This window comes from Hypanus sabinus, chromosome 18, assembly GCF_030144855.1.
Source record: "Hypanus sabinus isolate sHypSab1 chromosome 18, sHypSab1.hap1, whole genome shotgun sequence".
In the NCBI taxonomy this organism is placed as follows: Eukaryota; Metazoa; Chordata; class Chondrichthyes; order Myliobatiformes; family Dasyatidae; genus Hypanus; species Hypanus sabinus.
The window spans coordinates 53,044,704-53,064,415 of record NC_082723.1 but is presented as its reverse complement, the minus strand read 5'-3'; the positions used below and the strand labels follow the sequence as shown (position 1 = coordinate 53,064,415).

The following is a 19,712-nucleotide window of genomic DNA, read 5'->3' as shown; positions in this document are numbered from 1 at the left end:
GTGCCCCATTCTCCCATTCAAATACCACTACATCTTTGGGATGTATCTGTCCCGTGCCTTCCAATTTGCCCCAGAAACTCCAGCCAGCGCTGTTCTGCCATCATCTCTGCTATTGTCCCCTTCCAATCAACTTAGGCCATTTCCCCTCTCATGCCTGTGTAATTCCCTTTACTCCACTGTAATGCTGATACATCTGACTTTAACTTCTCCCTCTCAAACTGCAGGGTGAATCCCATCTTACTATGATTGTTGCCTCCTAAAGGTTCATTTACCTTAAGCTCTCTAATCAAATTTGGTTCATTACACAACACACAATTGAGAATTGCCTTTCTTTTAGTAGGCTTAACTTCAAGTTGCTGTTAAAGGCCTTATTGTAGGGATTCTATTAATTCCTCTCCCTTGGGATCCAGCTCCAACCTGATGTTTCCCAATCTACCTGCATATTGAAATCCTTCATAACTATCATAAAATTGCCCTTTTTACATGCCATTTCTATCTCGCGTTGTAATTTGCGCCCCAAATCTTGTCTACTATTAGGAGGCCTGTATATAACTCCCATCAGGGTTATTTTACCCTTGCATTTTCTAAATTCTTCCAATAGGGATTCTGTGTCTTCTGATCTATGTCACCTAAGGACTTAATTTCATTTTTTTACTAACAGGGCCACCCCTCCCCTTCTGCCTACCTGCCTGTCCTTTCGATGCAAGGTGTATCCTTGGATGCTAAGCTCACAATTATAATCTTCTTACAGTCATGACTCTAGTGATACCACAACCTTGTGCCTGCCGATCTTTAATTACACTACCAGGTCATCAATCTTATTCTGTCTACTGTGTGCATTCAAATATAACACCCTCAGTCCTGTATTAGTCACCCTTTTCAATTTTGCCCCTGTGCCCCACTTAGCTCATTCCATTTGACTGCAGTTTTGCCCTGTCAACTGCCTGTCCATTTTCACCGTCTCACAACACACTGCATCTGTTTATAAACCAACTGCCCTATTCTCAGCCCTATCATTCGGCTTCCTATCCCCCTGCCAAATTAGTTACCTTCTGGCCAATTGCTCTTATCTGGAGGTAAGGCAGTTTTGTTTCACTTTGTGAGAGAGCAGCTGTCTTAATGCAACCTTTAATGTGTCAGTACTTAAAAGGCAAAGCATGGTTCAGTATATGAGACCAGATTGCAGAAGCTGGCATCTGGAGCAAGAAACAATCTGCTGGAGGAACAAACATAAAATACCAGAGCGCATCCTGATCTGAGCTCCTCTAGCATTTTGTGTTTGTTCCTCTTGATTTCCATAATCTGCATATTTTGTGTTCAAGAATCTGCTGAAGCCGATTGAATATTTGAGCACCCTGAATATTTCCTGGACGGTCCTGTCTTTGACTCAAAGGTAACAATTTGTCCCACTTTCCCTTGCCTCCCTCATCCCTTGGATGCTGATTTCCCTCATCAGGTTGTTTGTTGCTCCATGGCCTTTTTGTTGCTTGGATATGTTATGGTAGGATGTGGCAAGGACAGTATTTCATGCCCAGCCTTGAGGTCTTTGAATTGTGGCTTAATGGCTACTTTGGTATAAACAACATTGTCATGGGTCTTGAACTTCACATGGTCCAGACTGGGTAGGAACCCGGCATCGAGAAGGGTTATACTATAGGGTGCATTATATGATGGAGTCCTTCCTCTTTGGCCACCTTCAAAGAAAGTAAACAGAACTGGCAAATATCATAAATGAATTCTGTCCTTGCTTAATGGAAGATGTTCAGTGAGCCAAGGTGCTGTGTTGGACATGAGTCCCATATCATGGAAAACAATGCTTTGACCTGTCCATGAAGATAAGTTGGAAGAGGCACTATTTAACATAGAAGGTCTTTAATAAATAAAACATGCAAGTGTGGGTGTACTTATGTTTTTTTTTACAAAAAGGAAAATTGGGAAATCCAGTGAATTTTTTGTGACAAATTTGGTGGCTTCATGATCACAACTGCTAACAGCATTTTATTTGTTTAAATTTAAAGTGTACTTTCCTAAATTACAAGTCCTGTAATTTAACCACAATGTTGTAAAGATTTTGAATTACTTATGCAGCAATCTTAGCAATCTCTATGATGTGGTTTTTGCATAGATAGCGTGCCAGTGTTTAAAGTTGTTCCTGTTTGTGTTGTAGAGCGGAATGCGTGTCATATTGAGCTTTTCTTGTTTTAATCCTTTCTTGAATAACTATTTTATCTAGGGGATGTTTTCTCATGCTGGAGTTAATGTAGTTCATTTCAGGGCAGAGATCTGTTGTATACTTCTTTGATGTTTCCATACCCTGGATAGTGTTCAGTAGTGGGTACTTCAGCTGATCTTCGTCACCTGACTCTAAGACAAGTTAACACTCTGGCCTGATGAAAATGAGAGTAAAATCTGATATGATTATTGTCTGTATGAGTTGGTTACAAGATGCTAAAGCTAGTACAAAGCGATTACCTAGCCCGTGCTTTGTCTTGCCAACCTAGAGGAGGTCACATCAAGAGCACTGAATGCAGTAAACAAGTTTGTAGGAGGTAAATGCTTCTTCTGGAAGGACTGCATGGGAAAAAGGCCAGATGGAGCTTAATCCAGATAAGTGTGAGGTGAAAATGGAAGAGCAAAGTCTACAGTAAATGGCAGGACTCTTAGGAGCACTGATATACAGATTGTAGGCTTCCTGAAAGTGTCTGCACAAATGGATAACAATTTGTAAAGAAAGTATATGGAATGCTTGCTCTCATTGCAGTTGTATAAAACTTGAGTTGAGCCACATTTGGAATATTGTGTGGAGTATTTCTGGTTGCCACACTTGAGATAGCATACTTGAGCATGCATTACTTTGAGGAGAGTGTAAAAGGGGTTCACCAGAATGTGGACTGGATTGGAATGTATTTGTTATTGATAAACTTGTACTGTTTTATCTAGAGTATCAGAGCCAAAGGGATATCCTGGTGTAAATATATAAAGTTCAAAGGATGGTTAGATAGGTTAGCCAGTCTTTTCTCCAGGGTGATAAGTCAAGCACTCAAGGACATGAGAAGGGGAAAGTTTAAAGAAGATGTACAAACTTCATTTTTTACACAGTGGTAGGTGCTAGGGAGGTGTAGAAGCGGATACGATAGCAATGTTTAAGCGGCATTTAGACAAACATCTGAACAGGCAAGGAACTCAAAATTGTTTAATGCCATTTCCAGTACACAAGTGTAAAGGAGAACAAAAATATTGTTACTCTTGATCTGATGCAGCACCCACAAAAAAAGATGAAGAACACAATATAATTGCACAAGATTGCTTGCATACATTGATTGTATGTCCATAAATTGATGCTAGCAACAGGAGTACATAAACTGACTCAGACAGAAAATGTTAAAATGGTGGTGGTGGAGGGGTGGTTTAGTGGGTGGAATTGTTGATCAACTTTACTAATTGCAGAAGGTGACTGTTTTTCAGCCTGTATTATGGCCTGGTATGGGAACAGTAATGCCTTTTGAGCAGAAAATCCTACAAAAGGTAGTGGATTTGGCCCAGCACACCAAGGGTAAAACCATTTCAACCATTGAGCATATCTACATGAAAAGTTGCCATAGAAAAGCAGCATCCATTATCAAAGATCCTCACCACCCAGGCCATGTTATTTTCTCACTGCTGCCATCAGGTAGAAGGTACAAGTGCCTCAGGGCTTGCACCACCAGGTTGAAAAATAGTTACTACCCCTTAATCATCAGGCTCTTGTACAAAAATAGATAGCTGCACTCATATAAGCACTTTGTTATATTGTTATTTTATGTTTTTTATTTATTGCTATTTATATCTACATTTGCATAATTTGTTTACAATTGCTGTTCTGTATAGATTTGCTAAGCATGCTGCAGAAATAGAATCTCAGGGTTGTATGTGGTGACGTGTGTACTCTGATAAATTTTACTTTGAATTTTGGTGGTCCTGGCATGGTTGCAGCATAGCCTCCCTTCTTATAGAAATGAACAGCCCATGAGCAGAATGAGTAGGATATTTCATGGGGTTACTGGCATCTTTCTCTATACATATCCTTGATGGCAGGTAGGCTGATGCTGGTGATGTGTAGGACGGTTTTGACTACCTGTTGTAAAGCCTTCTAGTCCGCCACAGTGCAGATTCTGTACCATGCGGTGTCGCAGCATAAAGTAGGATGGTCTCTACTGTGCATCTGCAGTATAGATGCGCATAATCCAGCTCTCTTTTGCATCCTCAGAAAATAGAGATGTTGATGAGCTTTCCTGATTGTGTAAGATGTGTTCTGGGACCATGGGAGGTTGTGTGAGGTGTGCACTCCCAGGAGTTTGAAAGTACTCATAGTTTCCACTGCTCTGCCACCAATGTAAAGGGGGATGTGAGTGGTGCAATTTCTCTGAAAGTCAATAAACATTTCCTTTGTCTTGTTGACATTGAGAAAGATGTTATTTGCCTGGCACCAGGCCTTGAGCTCTTCTGCTTCTTCTCTGTAGGTTGTCTCATCGTTGTCTCATGGGTGATCAGCCCCAGCACTTGTGTCATCGGTGAATTTGACAATGTGATTACTCAGGTATTTGGCTGTGCAGTAATGGTGTGAGCAGAGTGTACCCCAATGGGCTCAGCACACAATCTGTGTTGAGGATGATGGGAAAGTAGGGGTGGTTGTGCATCCTGACTATCTAATGTCTGTTGGTTAGGATGTCCTATTGCACAGTGGCATATTTAGACTCAGTGGTGTGTTAAGTAATAGAAGGATATGACCATGTGCAGTTACAGTTAGTGTCACAACTGAGTTAGATGCTGCTGTACTTTTTAAACAAAATCATTTCCCCCCAAAGCCTTTGGAATTTCAGTTTGTGACTGCCGTGGAGTTTTCATCGGCTCTGTATTGGATAAAGATCTCTGGATGGGACAGATACAGTTCTTTATTTTTAGGAGGAAAAAAAATCAACAGATGTGGATGAAAATTAATGTATGTCATTGCAGCTGAAGGAGCTGCTTGTTCAGAATGGAAAGCCTGTCATTTTCTGATTTTTTTTCTGTGAAATTTAAAATGTACATACATACAGTATGAATTGGTGTAATAAGCAGTCAGCCTCTTAAGATTATTTTGCTATTCAGTAGCTAGCTAGTATCCTGACTACATTTGCCCACTGTTAGTCTATATCCTTTACTCTAGTCCAATTTGAGTACAGCGGTCTTAGTTATTAAATTTTCATTTGACATATCCTCTGCAGCTTTTGGTAGATATAAGTTCTAAGGTAACACGAGTGAATCTGCAGATGCTGGAAATAAATAAAAACACAAAATGCTGGCAGAACTCAGCAGGCCAGATGGCATCTATGGGAGGAGGTAGTGTCGACATTTTGGGCCTAAACCCTTCAGCAGGATCCTGATGAAGGGTTTCAGCCCGAAACATCGTCACTACCTCCTCCCATAAATGCTGTCTGGCCTGCTGAGTTCTGCCAGCATTTTGTGTTTTTATAAGTTCTAATGTTCTAGTTTTCTTTGGTTTCTGACATTGTCCCCAAATCCTTTGCCTCTAATTTCTAGTTTATACTTAGCCTTGGATTCCCTATTAGAGGAAGTATTTTCTTTTTTATAAATATAACACCATGCCAAACATTTGATGCCCACTGGCCTTTAGAAGTTGGTTGTGAGCCACCCCCTTGAGCTGCTGCCCAAAAACAGAGAGGTTGAAAGTTGGAAATGAGAGAGACAGCAAAGTATATTTTTAAAAGATCAACAAATATAAATATACAGTCTTATATGCACTAAATTCCTACTGTAAAGTTAACCTTGTACAGTGTATAATCATATAACCGCTAAATTAGTGTTTCACTGCTCTGGAGTTAGAGACAATACATGGAAAAACTTTTGAGTAGTTACATATGTAGAAAATATTTTTTACAGTAAACTGAAAGATTACTATGGAAAGCTACTGCACTTTGCATACATTGTGGAGCGGTACCATTTTATATATACACTCACCGGCCACATTATTAGTTACAGGAGTTGAACCTGGTGTAGTCTTCAACTGCTGTAGACTATCCATTTCAAGGTTTGACAATGGAGTTCAGAAGTGTTTTTTCTGCACATCACTTTTGTAATGTGTAGTTATTTGAGTTGCTGTTGCCTTCCTGCCTGTTTGAACCCATCTGGCCATTATCCTCTGACCTCTCCAATTAACAAGTGGTGTTCATTCATAGAACTGCCACTCACTGGTTAACCATATAACCATATAACATATAACAATTACAGCATAGAAACAGGCCATCTCGGCCCTTCTAGTCTGTGCTGAACGCTTACTCTCACCTCTCACCTGGGGTTGATCTTGTTTATCGCACCATTCTCTGTAAACTCTTAAAAATTGTTGTGCTTGAAAATCCCAGGAGGTCGACAATTTCTGAGAAGACCCAAAGCACCCCATATGGCATCAACAATCATTCTTCAGTCAGTCGCTTAGAACACATTTCTTCCCCATTTCTGATGTTTGGCTTGAACAACAACTGAAACTCTTGACCGTATCTGTATGGTTTTATGGATTGAGTTGCTGACACATGATTGGCTGATTACATGTTTGCATTAATGAGTGTACCTATAAAGTGGCCATGGAGTGTAGTATGTTCCTCACATCTAATCTTGCCAGCCTTAATTACTTCAAAATATTTTCTGCAGGAATGGTTTCCAGAAAATTATTAATTTATGGAAGTACAGGAGTATAATTTGTTTGTGAAAAAATTGAGACGTTTTCCTATGTTGAAATTGCTGTAAATGTGTTCAATCTTTATTAACATTATGGAAACACTACAGTTTTATTTTAATAGCAAATGAAGTAAAATGCTAATTTTATGCCAATTGCCAATTAATGTGCATTTATTTTAAGTTTAATTTTGAGACTGTTTGAAGGTTGAAGTTAATAGATACGGATGAGTGTAGTGAATCTCACCATGGCGATTGATTTGTTCTGGTTGTGTATCAAGATGTGTGCTTGATTTTAAATTAGTGAAAAAGGTGAGGAACTATTTGTGCTTGGGTTTCTTTTTACTTTGATTTGGTTAATTTCAGAATCAGGTTTAATATCTCCGGCATATATTGTGAAATTTGTTGTTCTCACGGCAGCAGTACAATGCAATATATAAGAACAGAAAAAAAATCCCTGAGGCTTTGTACCTCCTTTCTGATGGTAACTTGAGAACAGGGCATGTCCTGGGTGATGAGGGCCCTTAATGATATGATGCTGTCCTTTTGAGGCATCACTTCTTCTAGGAGAATTGTGCTGAAAACTAGAATAGTCTATTGGGAACTTCACATCTAAGGGCTTCAATGACCCGCTTCTGGAGCAAAATCACGTTTTGGAAATCAAACTTCAATGTAAATGTGTTGGGTAGGATATCACTTGTTGTATGAGGAGACAATGAAAAGTACATTGTTGGAAGGGATTAGTGAGAGCTTGAGTTTTCATCTAAAGATGCTTTGGTTATCCTGATTACATGGTGCTGAAATGTGAATGCCTTTCACTTAGTTTTCAGAATAAAAGTCTCTGAAGGTAAATTTATCTAATTTATATATACAAAATTTAGATTCAGTTTTCATGGCTGTAAAACAAAAGGAAAATGCTTGCATAAATGTGTGCTTGCCAAGGGCTTTTGTAAGCATTTTGTCTTGAGCTGCTTAGGTGTATAACGCAGAATATTAGTGCCATTTGGAAAATTAAAGTTTTACGTGTTTGCATTAGTTTGAGTAATCTGTTGTTCCCCAGGATTTAACATTTATTCACAATAATACCAATGTATATAAGTATCCATTTCCAGCTTGGGCAGCAGATAGTCTATATAGTAAAATTTGGAGAGCACTTGCTCTATCATTGAACTAAGTTGTTTCATCCATTTAAGCTGATAAGGAAATAGGCTGAGTTGATGGTTTTAGATAAAGGATGAGACTTGTGGAGCATGGATCAGTTTGGCTCACTAACCTGGTTTTGTGCTACAACTACTATGTAATATGTCAAACTAAAAGTGTGTATTTGATGTGCATTCCCTTTATACCACTTGTTATTCACAGATGGGAGCATTAATATTTTATGTTGGTTTTCTGATAGAAAATTAAATGTAATTTTTCTCTTTTTCAGATTTTTGATGCAGTTTAAAAAAAAATCTGGGCCCTGCAATGAGTGATTGACATGGCGACTCGATGTATATCTCGAACCCTGCAGGTGGTGGACACAGAGTATAGTGCAGATGCTGTGGAGTGGTGCCCTATTGACAAGTTTCATAATGTACTAACCTGTGGTACTTATCAATTAAAGAATCCCGAGGAGAAGGTACAGTGCTATTTACAGGAAGGGACATTTGTTCTTGTATATTAGTCTCACTTTGGTTATTTTTAGGAATGTTGTGGCCTTGCCTGTCTTGAAGGTTGCAGTGGATTTCAGGTTTCTAATGATTCAAATGGGAGTAACAGATAATAGTGCAGACTTTGAAGGTCAGTGATTCAATCTGAGCCTCTGGTGATCTTTCTAGTCTGCAGTAGGGTTACTACAATTATCCTGAGAACTGGCCTGTGGAGTATAATAAAATAGCATTGTTTCATTGCTACTCATTGATATCTTACACAATGATTCTATAGAGGATAGGATCAGATTTAACTGATTCATTTCATGGTTCAAAGAACTCTCAAACAATTTCACAACAGAGAGATGTCTTGAATTTAGATGTCTTATATTGTCTTATTAAAGTTTTAACAAATTTTCTTTGTAACTTTGACCTTTCAGGGTTCAGGAGACTCAGAAATTAATGAGCCCCAGCTCCGGCAGGGGCGCCTTTACCTATACTGCTTTCAACAGAAACAGCTTTATTCTCCATTAACAGAGGTACAGAGGATTGAAATGCCTGCAATATTAGATCTCAAATGGTAAGCATTAAAGAGACAGGTGTAAAATATCAAATAGGGCATTGATAAGAATTAGGAACAGGAATAGAACATACCTAAAGCTTACACCACCATTGAATAAAATCATAGTAATCTGATACCAGCTCAAATCTTCTCCTTCACCAGTTGCCCATATAACTTGTCTCCTCTATAGTCCAAAAATCTTTTTGTCTCAGCCTTTGAATATATTTCAATAATTCATCCCTTGCTGTATAGATTCCAGAGATTCTAGAATGAGAGAAGAAATTCGTCCTTCATTCTTCTAAACTTCAGTGAGCATAGACCCAATCTACTGTCCTTTGAACCTTAGACAGCTGTTTTGTTGCAGGAATCAATAGTAAATTTCTCTGAACTCCTTCAAACATGCATTAATTTTTTGGATAGGAGACCAAATTGTAGACAGTACCTTGGGTATGATCGTGTCAATGCTCTGTCATTGCAGAATGACTTCATTACTTATGTATTTTATTGCCCTTGTTCAAAGTAAGTTTTATTATCAAGGTACATGTATGTCACCATATACAACCCTGAGGTTCATTTTCTTGTGGGTGTACTCAGTAAATCTATAGAATAGTAACTATAACAAGATCAATGAAAGATCAACTAGAGTGTAGAAGACAACAAACTGTGCAAATATAAATAAATAGCATTAAATAATGAGATAAAGAGCCGGTTTAAAGTAAGATCATTGGTTGTGGGAACTTTTCAATGATGGGATAAGTGAGTATGGTTATCTTTTATTCAAGTTTGATGGTTGAAGGGTTGTAATTGTTCTTGAACCTGGTGGTGCGATTCCTGAGGTTCTTGTACCTTTTACCTGATGGCAGCAGTAAGCAGAGAGCATGACCTGGGTGGTGGGGATCTCTGATAATGACCATTAATTTGCCTTCGTAATTAATTGCTTTATAATTTCTTGTTTTATGTACAAGAACACCTAAAATCCATTCATGATAAGCTGCCTTTGATTTGGCAGAATATATATGGGAAAACATTGATATTTTCTGTGCAATTTTAAAAAATGTTTTAGTGATTAATTTGTATTTTTTATAATCCCTGTTCTTCTGAGCTTGGATAATAGTTTGACTAAGCTGATGGGCTGCTTCCTAAGGGAGGGAATATAATGTAGGTGGAAACGTCCCTCCCCACTGATCTCCCTCCTGGTACTTGTCTTTGTAAGCAGAATAAGTGCTACACCTTCACTACCTTCAAGGCCCCAAACTGTCCTTCCAGGTGAGGCAACACTTCACCTATGAGTCTTTTTAGGTCGTATACTGTGTCTGGTGCTCCTGGTGTGGCCTGCGTATCAGTGAGACCCGATATAGATTGGAAGACTCTTTCACTGAGCACCTACACTCTATCCGCTGGAAAAAGTGAGATCTCCCAGTAGCCACCCATTTTAATTCCACTTCTCATTCCCATTCTGATATGTCTATCCATGGCCTCCCCTACTGTTGTGATGAGGCCATACTTAGGTTGGAGGAACAGCACCTTATATTCTATCCTGGTAGCAGTCCAACCTGATGATATGAACATTGATTTCTCGAACTTCTGGTAATGCCCCTTCAGATTTCACCTCACCTTGTGTTTCTCTATACCCTTCCCCACCTTTCAAGTCCTCTCCAGCTTTTTTTCTCCAGACACACAAAATGCTGGAGGAACTCAGCAGGCCAGGTAGCATCTATGGAAAAGAATATTATCGATGTTTCGGGCTGAAACCCTTCGGCAGGACTCTTTTCCATAGATGCTGCCTGGCCTGCTGAGTTCCTCCAGCATTTTAAGTGCATTGCTGGGAACTGGTTTGACTGGTAGCTCAGAAGGTTTATCTGTGCATGCACTTCTCTCCTGCTAAATACAGTGGCATGCAAAAGTTTGGGCACCCCTGGTCAAAATTTCTGTACTTTGAATAGCTAAGCGAGTAAAAGATGACCTGATTTCCAAAAGGCATAAAGTTAAAGATGACACATTTCTTTAATATTTTAAGCAATATTACTTTTTTATTTCCATCTTTTATAATTTCAAAATAACAAAAAAGGGAAAGGGCCCGAAGCAAAAATTTGGGCACCCTGCATGGTCAATACTTACTAACACTCCCTTTGGCAAGTATCATAGCTTGTAAATGCTTTCTGTAGCCAGCTAAGAGTCTTTCAATTCTTGTTTGGGGGATTTTCGCACATTCTTCCTTGCAAAAGGCTTCTAGTTCTGTGAGATTCTTGGGCCGTCCTGCATGCTCTGCTCTTTTCAGGTCTATCCACAGATTTTCAATGACGTTTCGGTTGGGGGACAGTGAGGGCCATGGCAAAGCCTTCAGCTTGCGCCTCTTGAGGTAGTCCATTATGGATTTTGAGGTGTGTTTAGGATCATTATCCTGTTGTAGAAGCCATCCTCTTTTTATCTTCAGCTTTTTGTACAGATGGTGTGATGTTTGCTTCCAGAATTTGCTGGTATTTAATTGAATTCATTCTTTCCTCTACCAGTGAAATGTTCCCCGTGCCACTGGCTGCAACACAAGTCCAAAGCATGTTCGATCCACCCCGGTGCTTAACAGTTGGAGAGGTGTTCTTTTCATGAAATTCTGCACCCTTTTTTCTCCAAACGTACCTTTGTTCATTGCGGCCAAAAAGTTCTATTTTAATTTCATGAGTCCACAGGACTTGTTTCCAAAATGCATCAGGCTTGTTTAGATGTTCCTTTGCAAACTTGTGATGCTGAATTTTGTGGTGAGGACGCAGGAAAGGTTTTCTTCTGATGACTCTTCCATGAAGGTCATATTTGTGCAGGTGTTGCTGCACAGTAGCAACACCTTTGATAGCAACTCGTTTGATCTGTAGTCAAACGAGGGTTTTGATTTGCCTTTCTAGCAATCCTACAAGCAGTTCTTGGAAAGTTTTCTTGGTCTTCCAGACCTCAACTTGACCTCCACTGTTCCTGTTAACTGCCGTTTCTTAGTTACATTATGAACTGAGGAAACGGCTATGTGAAAACGCTTTGCTGTCTTCTTATAGCCTTCTCCTGATTTGTGGGAATCATTTATTTTAATTTTCAGAGTACTAGGCAGCTGCTTAGAGGAGCCCATGGCTGCTGATTGTTGGGACAAGGTTTGAGGAGTCAGGGTATTTATAAAGCTTTGAAATTTGCATCACCTGGCCTTTCCTAACAATGACTGTGAACAAGCCATAGCTCTAACAAGCTACATAAGGTCTGAGACCTTGGTATAAGTTATCTGAGAGCTCAAATCTCTTGGGGTGCCCAAACTTTTGTATGGTCCTCCTTTCCTTTTTTCCCCACTCTAAAACTGTACAAAACAAAAATAATCACTAATCTTGCTTAAAATGTTGAAAAGAATGTTTCATCTTTAACTTTATGACTTTTGGAGATCAGATCATCTTCTACTCACTCAACTATTCACAGTAACAGAAATTTTGACCGGGGTGCCCAAACTTTTGCATGCCACTGTAAAGCTATAGAAGTCTTAAAGATTTAGAGGGAAGAGTCTTACAGATCCATAAAGTTCTTAGAATGATATCTATTTTACTTGAGATACATAGCTGCCTGTTGGCAGTCAAGGATTCTTAATTATGTCGGGGTTAATGAACACACACTAGGTCAGGGGTCGGCAACCTTTACCACTGAAAGAGCCATTTGGACCCGTTTCCCACAGAAAAGAAAACACTGGGAGCCACAAAACCCGTTTGACATTTAAAATGAAATAACACTGCATACAACGTTTTTTTTGCCTTTATGCTATGTATAAACAAACTATAATGTGTTGCGTTTATGAAATCGATGAAATCCTGCAGAGAAAACGAAATTACATTTCTGCATGCAACAAAAACTTTTTGAACTCCGAACAAAAGACGTTGGGTTGAAGGTTACTTTTAAGTAAAATACTCAATGTCTATTTGAGTCCTTCTTGTATTTATGAAAAACGCCGAACTTAAATTGTCCACCAGCAGCAAACCAAAAATAACATCAGCTAGCTGTCAACCTGAAAAATAAAAGTACTATTTCACTGAATAATGAAAAAATTTGGATATATGTAAAATAATAGGCAATTAAAATATTTATCATACTTGGTTAATGGGATTTCTGCTCCTGGACCTCAGCGCACAGCGTCTGCACAACAGGGCTGGATGACATCACCTTCATCTTTACACAGGATCGCAAGCTGTCATCTGTGAGGCGTGCGCGATGTTTGTTTTTAATAAAGTTTATGTTGGAGAACACCTGCTCACATACATATGTGGATCCAAAGATCGATAGGACTCCAAGCGCATACTTTTTAATGTTTACATAAATGTCGGGGATAGCATTCTATGTTTCGAACACAAGTTTGTCTGGTTTGGGGAGGTTTTCAATATCACTCCATTTATGATTCTGAGCAAGAACGGCCTTCTGACGGGCAACATCTTCAAGGTCTGCTGTCAAGCGTCTAAACTTGGACACCCATATATCTTTGTCAGCTATGTCGGCCAGTTCCATCTCAACATCAGGTTGACTCACACCTGCCAATGCAGTCGTATTTAGTAGGGATGGATCAATGCTTAGGGGAGTGACTGGGAAGGATAATATGTTTTTTTCCTCTCTGAACTCACAGAAGTGTTTCCCAAACGACGTTTGCATTGCGATGATTGCAGAATGTAAATACTCCGAATTTATCATGTCGTGAGCTTGTTTGAACTCTCTCAAATTGGGGAGGTGAGACGATGTTCAGGTGCGCTGTCATGTCTATCATGACGTGTAGCTTTTACAGCCACTCTGGCTGTTCCAGTTGAGGAAAGGTGAGCCCTTTGCTGCCTAGGAAAGTTTTCACTTCTTCCAGACACGCGACAAAGCATTTCAGCACCTCCCCTCTTGACAGCCACCGGACTTTGTTGTGCAGCAGGAGATCAGAATATGCACTTTCCAGCTCGTCCAGTAACAAACGGAATTGACGGTGATTTAAACTTTTTGCCATTATTTTATTGACAATCTGAATGACAACATCTATTATTCTGTGCATTCCGGAGGAAATGTTTGAGCGCACAGTGCCTCTTGGTGCAAGATGCAGTGAAAAGTCAGTAGCTTTCTGTCCAGCGACTTCTGCAGTAAAGCCACAAATCCCTTGTGCGCTCCTGTCATACTTGGTGCCCCAACAGTAGCTACTGACACCAGGTGGGTGGTCTTTATTACTTTGGCTCTTAAACAATTCAAGACAGCCTCACAGATGTCCTCCCCCCCCCCCCCCCCCCCGATGTTTGGGCTTTTAGAGGTATCAACTCAATCATTTCTTCCTGTGGCCCGGCAGAGTTTACATACTGGCCAAACAGTGCTATTTGTTCAATATCACCTTTGTCTTTAGACTCGTCACAGGCAATCGAGTAGGCCACAGCTGAATTGATGTTTTTAATTTGCTGTCTTGTGATGTCTTCTGCCATTTTTATGGTTCTGTCTTTGACAGTCTCTGCAGAGAGGGGCATATCCCTGATTTTCTGCACAATTTCACTCTTGATTTTAAAGTCCGTGAATAGATGTTCTGAAATCTTAATGCAAGATTCTTTTATATATTCATCATCTGTAAACTGCTTCCCGTGCCTGACTATATCCTGAACGGCAACAAAACTAGCATATGTCGTTGATTTTCCAGACTTCATCCACTTATTGAAATGATTTTTGCTCAGATCAACCTTCCGCATCAGTTCCGAAACGGCTTTTTTTCTCTCATCTCCATCCGGATATTTTTGAGCAAAGGCTGCGTGTTTATTCTGGAAATGTCTTGTGACTTTTGACTTTTTGTTGTTTGCTAGTTTCTCATTGCATATTAAGCATACCGGTAAACCAGTCTCGTCAGCAGTGAAAGCAAATGAATCTGCCCACGTATCATTAAACATTCTGTTTTCTTCAGTCACTTTTCTTTTTTTAGAATTTTCCATAGTTAGCCTACCTTGGATCGAAAAATTAAAGAAATCACGCACTGGCGGGTGTCAGGCATTGGCAGTGGTGACGTATATTAATAGCGACAAAAAACATGTTTTATTTAGATTGTACAAGATCACCATAATCTTCAAATTTAGAATTACATTTCAAAAACTAACAAACTAACATAAAATACGTTTTAATTAAATACTCATCATTTATTTTCCAAAGCCACAGGGAGCTGCAGTACAGAGATGAAAGAGGCGCATGCGGCTCTGGAGCCATGGGTTGCCGACCCTTGCACTAGGTGAATGTTCACAGCAGTTTTCTTCAGTTTTTTGGTAATGACCTTGGAAGTCAAGGATCGGTGATTAGATTGTGTTTTGTTGGAAGTGATTGTTACCTGATTCTGGTTACTCATGAGTTTGCGAACTCTTGCTGTTTGCAGGCTTGGACTGCCTCATTTTGTTTTGAGGCACTAATGGAATTGATCATCATGTCAGTGATCATCTCTGTTGATTGAGCATTTGAAGATAATTGTCCCTGAGGAACTCCTTTAGTAATGTCTTGGGGCTATAACAATAAACATTCATCTTACTCTGCAAATCATGGCTCAGAAAATTCTCCCTTTATTTTAAGGACAGTCACTCTTGCCTATCTCTGGAAACCACATCAACCCTTAGCTAGGGCCTGAAGACTTATGCTGAAGCCACACCTAATAGATCTGCTTACTGATTAAGAGATCGGTAATTAGTGAACAGGTTTTAGTGAATAAAGAATGCTTGATGAGTGGTTGATTGACAGGGTGTGAATTGGTTAGACTGGATTCCCCTGCTTTTTGTAAACATGTCACACTCGACAATTATCCAGGTTATTGGATAGATGCCAGTGCTATAATTATTCTGGAGACATGTTTAGTTCTGGAGCATGTTTTCATTACAGTAGCAAGGATAATGTTTTGCCCTATAGTCTTTGCTACATGTGTGTACTGAATCATTTTAGTCCAGGTGGTATCAAGAACTAAATTGACTAAAAACTACCTTCTGTGATGGTGGAGAATTTGTGAGGATTCAGACTTGTTCATCCAGAGATGCTAAATGCAGTCATCACGTACACACGGTGGAGGAAATCAGCAGGTTGGGCAGCATCTGTGGAAATGAGCAGTCAATGTTTTAAGCCAAGATCCTTTTTCAGGACTGAAGAGGGAGGGGGCAGGGGCCCTATAAAGAAGGTGGAAGGGGGGTGGGAAGGAGAAGGCTGGTGGGTGCCAGGTGAAAAACCAATCAGAGGAAAGATAAAGGGGTGTGGGAGGGGAAGCAGGGAGGGGATAGGCAAGAAGGGTGAAGAAAGAATGTAAGGTGAAAGCACTGTGTAGTAGAAGAAGGCAGAATCATGAGAGAGGTGACAGGCAGCTGGAAGAGGAGGCAGAGTGAAACTGGGATGGAAGGGAGAGGGAGGGAATTACTGGAAGTTGGAGAATTCGATGTTCATGCCAAGGGGCTGGAGACTACCCAGACGGTATACAAAGTGTTGCTCCTCCGACCTGAGTTTGGCCCCATAGTGGCAGTAGAGGAGGCCATGTATGGACATATCCGAATGGGAATGTGAAGCAGAGTTGAAGTGGGTGGCAAACGGGAGATGCAATCATGATTGTTACTTCCTTAAATACTGTATTTCCAACAGATTTATCAGACAAGATTTCCCATTAAGGACAGCATGCTGACTTTGGCTTATTTTGTCATGTGCTTCCAAGTACCCCCAAACTTCATTCTTAATAATAGACTCTAAAATATTACCAACTACTGATGTCCGGTTATAATCTCTTGTCTCTTGCTTTGTTCTCTTAAGGAGTGGAGTGACATTTTACATTTTCCAGTCTTCTGGATTCATTCAAGAATTTAGTGATTCTTGAAAGATCATTATACAATTGGCCCTCCTTATCTGCGGATTCCACCAACTGCAGATCGGGAAAACCCGGAAGTTCTCTCTCCAGCACTTGTTGTTTGAACACGTACAGACTATTTTTTCTTGTCATTATTTCCTAAACAATACAGTATAACAACTATTTACATAGCACTTACATTGTATTAGGTATTATAAGTAATCTAGAAATGACTTAAAAGTACAGGTAGTCCCTGGGTTATGAATGAGTTCCGTTCCTGAGTCTGTCTTTAAGTCAGATTTGAGTTTGGAACAGGTACGTCCGATATCATTTGGCGTCAGTTAGTCAAATGTTTTTCTTAGTATATAGTAGATATTTTACCTTTCTATGCATATAAAACAGTTATGAAACATATGTATTTCAATAATTAAACTACTGTATTGTTATTGTTTAGTAATAACTGTAGCTTTCATCGGGGTAGGGCCTTTCACATGCTCCATTAAAATAGTTCAGATCGTTGACTGACTGTGTTGTGGTTTCTCGTGCCTCACAAATGACTAGGAGACGCAGAAGATTCTTCAAGAAGGGTTAAAATTTAATTTGCAAATCAAAGCTGAGACAGTCATTGAGCTGGTCACTGATTGCCCACCAACCCCCCCCTCCCCCGTCCAGTTGCATTAGCATATGTAATCGATCTATAGTTGCACGTGCTACACGTACATCATGTCCCTATTGTTCCTATCAATTGGCTTAATCATGTTCTAATCTACATCTCTTAGCTACCTCTCATTAACATACCATTGTCTTCTACATTTTTAAGACTTCAGTCTCCTACCAAATTGGGTGCATGCATAGCAAATAATAAACTCAGAACTGAGCAATGTTCTAATCTACATTTCTTTAGCTCTTTAGCTACCTCTCATTAACACACCATTGTCTTCTACATTCCTAAGATTTCATTCTACTGAATTGAGTACATGCATAGCAAATAACTGACTTCATAGTTAAAATTTATACTTTTATACTCTTTTATACTCCAATAACTGCAGCCTAACAGTTTTTGAATGACCGATGGCGTTCTGTCTCTTTCCAGTCGCTTTATTATTTCCACCTTATTTTCAATTGCGATCGTGATTATTTTCGTGAATAGAAACACTGTGGATTCAGAGCTACGCCGGGTCCTAATGTCCACCGCACTGAACATGTTAAATAAAGTCCGCGGTTCTGCTGGGTCCTAAAGATCAGTGCGATCCAGGTTAAATAAGGGACTTGAGCATCTGCGTTTTTTGGTATCCGCGGAGGGTCTCGGAACCAATCCCCCGCAGATAAGGAGGGCCAACTGTAAATCCCTCCACAATCTCTTTAGCTGCCTTTTTCAGAGCAGTAGGGTGTAGTCACCTACATCCAGGTGACTTGTCCATCTTCAGAGCTTTCATGTCCAATGTGCTTTCTCCCAAGTAATAGCGACAATGTTCACTTCTACCCCCAGATGCTTTAGAATTTCTGGCATGTTGCTGTCACCTTCCACAGTGAAAACTGATGCAAAATAATTATTCATTTCATCTGCCATTTCTTTGTTTCCATTATTACTTCTCCCAATGTCATTTTCCAGTGGGCAAATATCTACTTTTGTTTCTCTTGTACTGTGTGTATCTAAGTATCAGACCACTGGAAAATGACTATACATAGCGAGAGAGGCAGGCATGTCCCTATTTCACCAGAGTATGAGGTCTGCTGATGACCTCACCTGGTTTAGCCTGCCCTTCAAAGTGTGTGCATTGGGCTGTGGCTGCTGTTGCATGTAAACAGCTATTTGATTCACAGGTGAGAGCTGTGTGTCCAGTGGGGACTAAAGGTAACATTCAAGATGATTGTCGATATCTTCAAATTTATTGCCAGTACAGTTGGCCCTCTGTATCCGCGGGAGTTTGGTTCTGGGACCCCCGCAGATACCAAATTCCACAGATGCTCAAGTCCTGTATATAAAATGGCGTAGTATTTACATATAACCTATGCACATCCTCCCATATACTTTAAATCATATCTAGATTACTTCTAATACCTAATATAATGTAAATGCTATGAAAATAGTTGTTATACTGTATTGTTTAGGGCAGGGGTCGGCAACGTTTACCACTGAAAGAGCCAATATGGACCCATTTCCCACAGAAAAGAAAACACTGGGAGCCACAAAATGAAATAACACTGCATACAACGGGTTTTTTTTTTGCCTTTATGCTATGTATAAACAAACTATAATGTGTTGCATTTATGAAATTGATGAACTCCTGCAGAGAAAACGAAATTACATTTCTGCATGCAACAAAAACATTTTGAACTCCGAAAAAAAAGACGTTGGGTTGAAGGTTACTCCATAGTTAGCCTACCTTGGATCGAAGAATTAAAAGAAAGCGCACACTGGCGGGTGTCAGGCATTGGCAGTGGTGATGTATATTAATAGCGATAAAAAACACATTGTAGCGGTGTAGTGCTACACGCAGCGCTAAAATAAAGACTGCAGTCAAAGGTAACTTTATTCGAACTAAACAGCCTTGCTTTAAAGCCTCCCTCAACCCACCCCCCGTGGGCGCGGATGCTCCAAAAGACACGTACTCACAAACCCCCGTAGGCTATCTCCCTTAGCCTGAACGCTGGCTAATTGTGAGCCGGTTCGGATGTGCCAGGAAACGGTGTCTCCGCAAAGTTTTCAGATTGTACAAGATCACCATAATCTTCAAATTTCGAATTACATTTCAAAAGCTAACAAACCACGGGGAGCCGCATCACAGAGATCAAAGAGCCGCATGTGGCTCTGGAGCCGCAGGTTGCCGACCTCTGGTTTAGGGAATAATGTCAAGAAAAAAGGTCTGTACATGCTCAAACAACAAGTGCTGGAGAGAGAACTCCCAGGTTTTTTTCTAATCCCGATCTGTGGTTGGTTGAATTTGTGGATGCGGAACCAGCAGATATGGAGGGCTGACTGGACCTTCAAACTCTTCAT

General features: G+C 40.0%; 1 protein-coding gene across 1 annotated transcript in view; it reads left to right on the top strand.

Annotated features, from left to right (window-relative positions):
* Window positions 1–331: 331 nt before the first annotated feature.
* The window catches only part of dph7 (diphthamide biosynthesis 7), a 54,557-nt gene continuing 35,176 nt past the window's right edge, over window positions 332–19,712 (top strand). Inside the window, exons 1-3 of the mRNA XM_059994314.1 lie at window positions 332–1,393; window positions 8,138–8,329; window positions 8,780–8,919. Of these exons, the coding sequence (XP_059850297.1) occupies window positions 8,189–8,329; window positions 8,780–8,919 (281 nt within the window). The 5' untranslated portion in view covers window positions 332–1,393; window positions 8,138–8,188. The remainder of the gene's footprint in view (window positions 1,394–8,137; window positions 8,330–8,779; window positions 8,920–19,712) is intronic.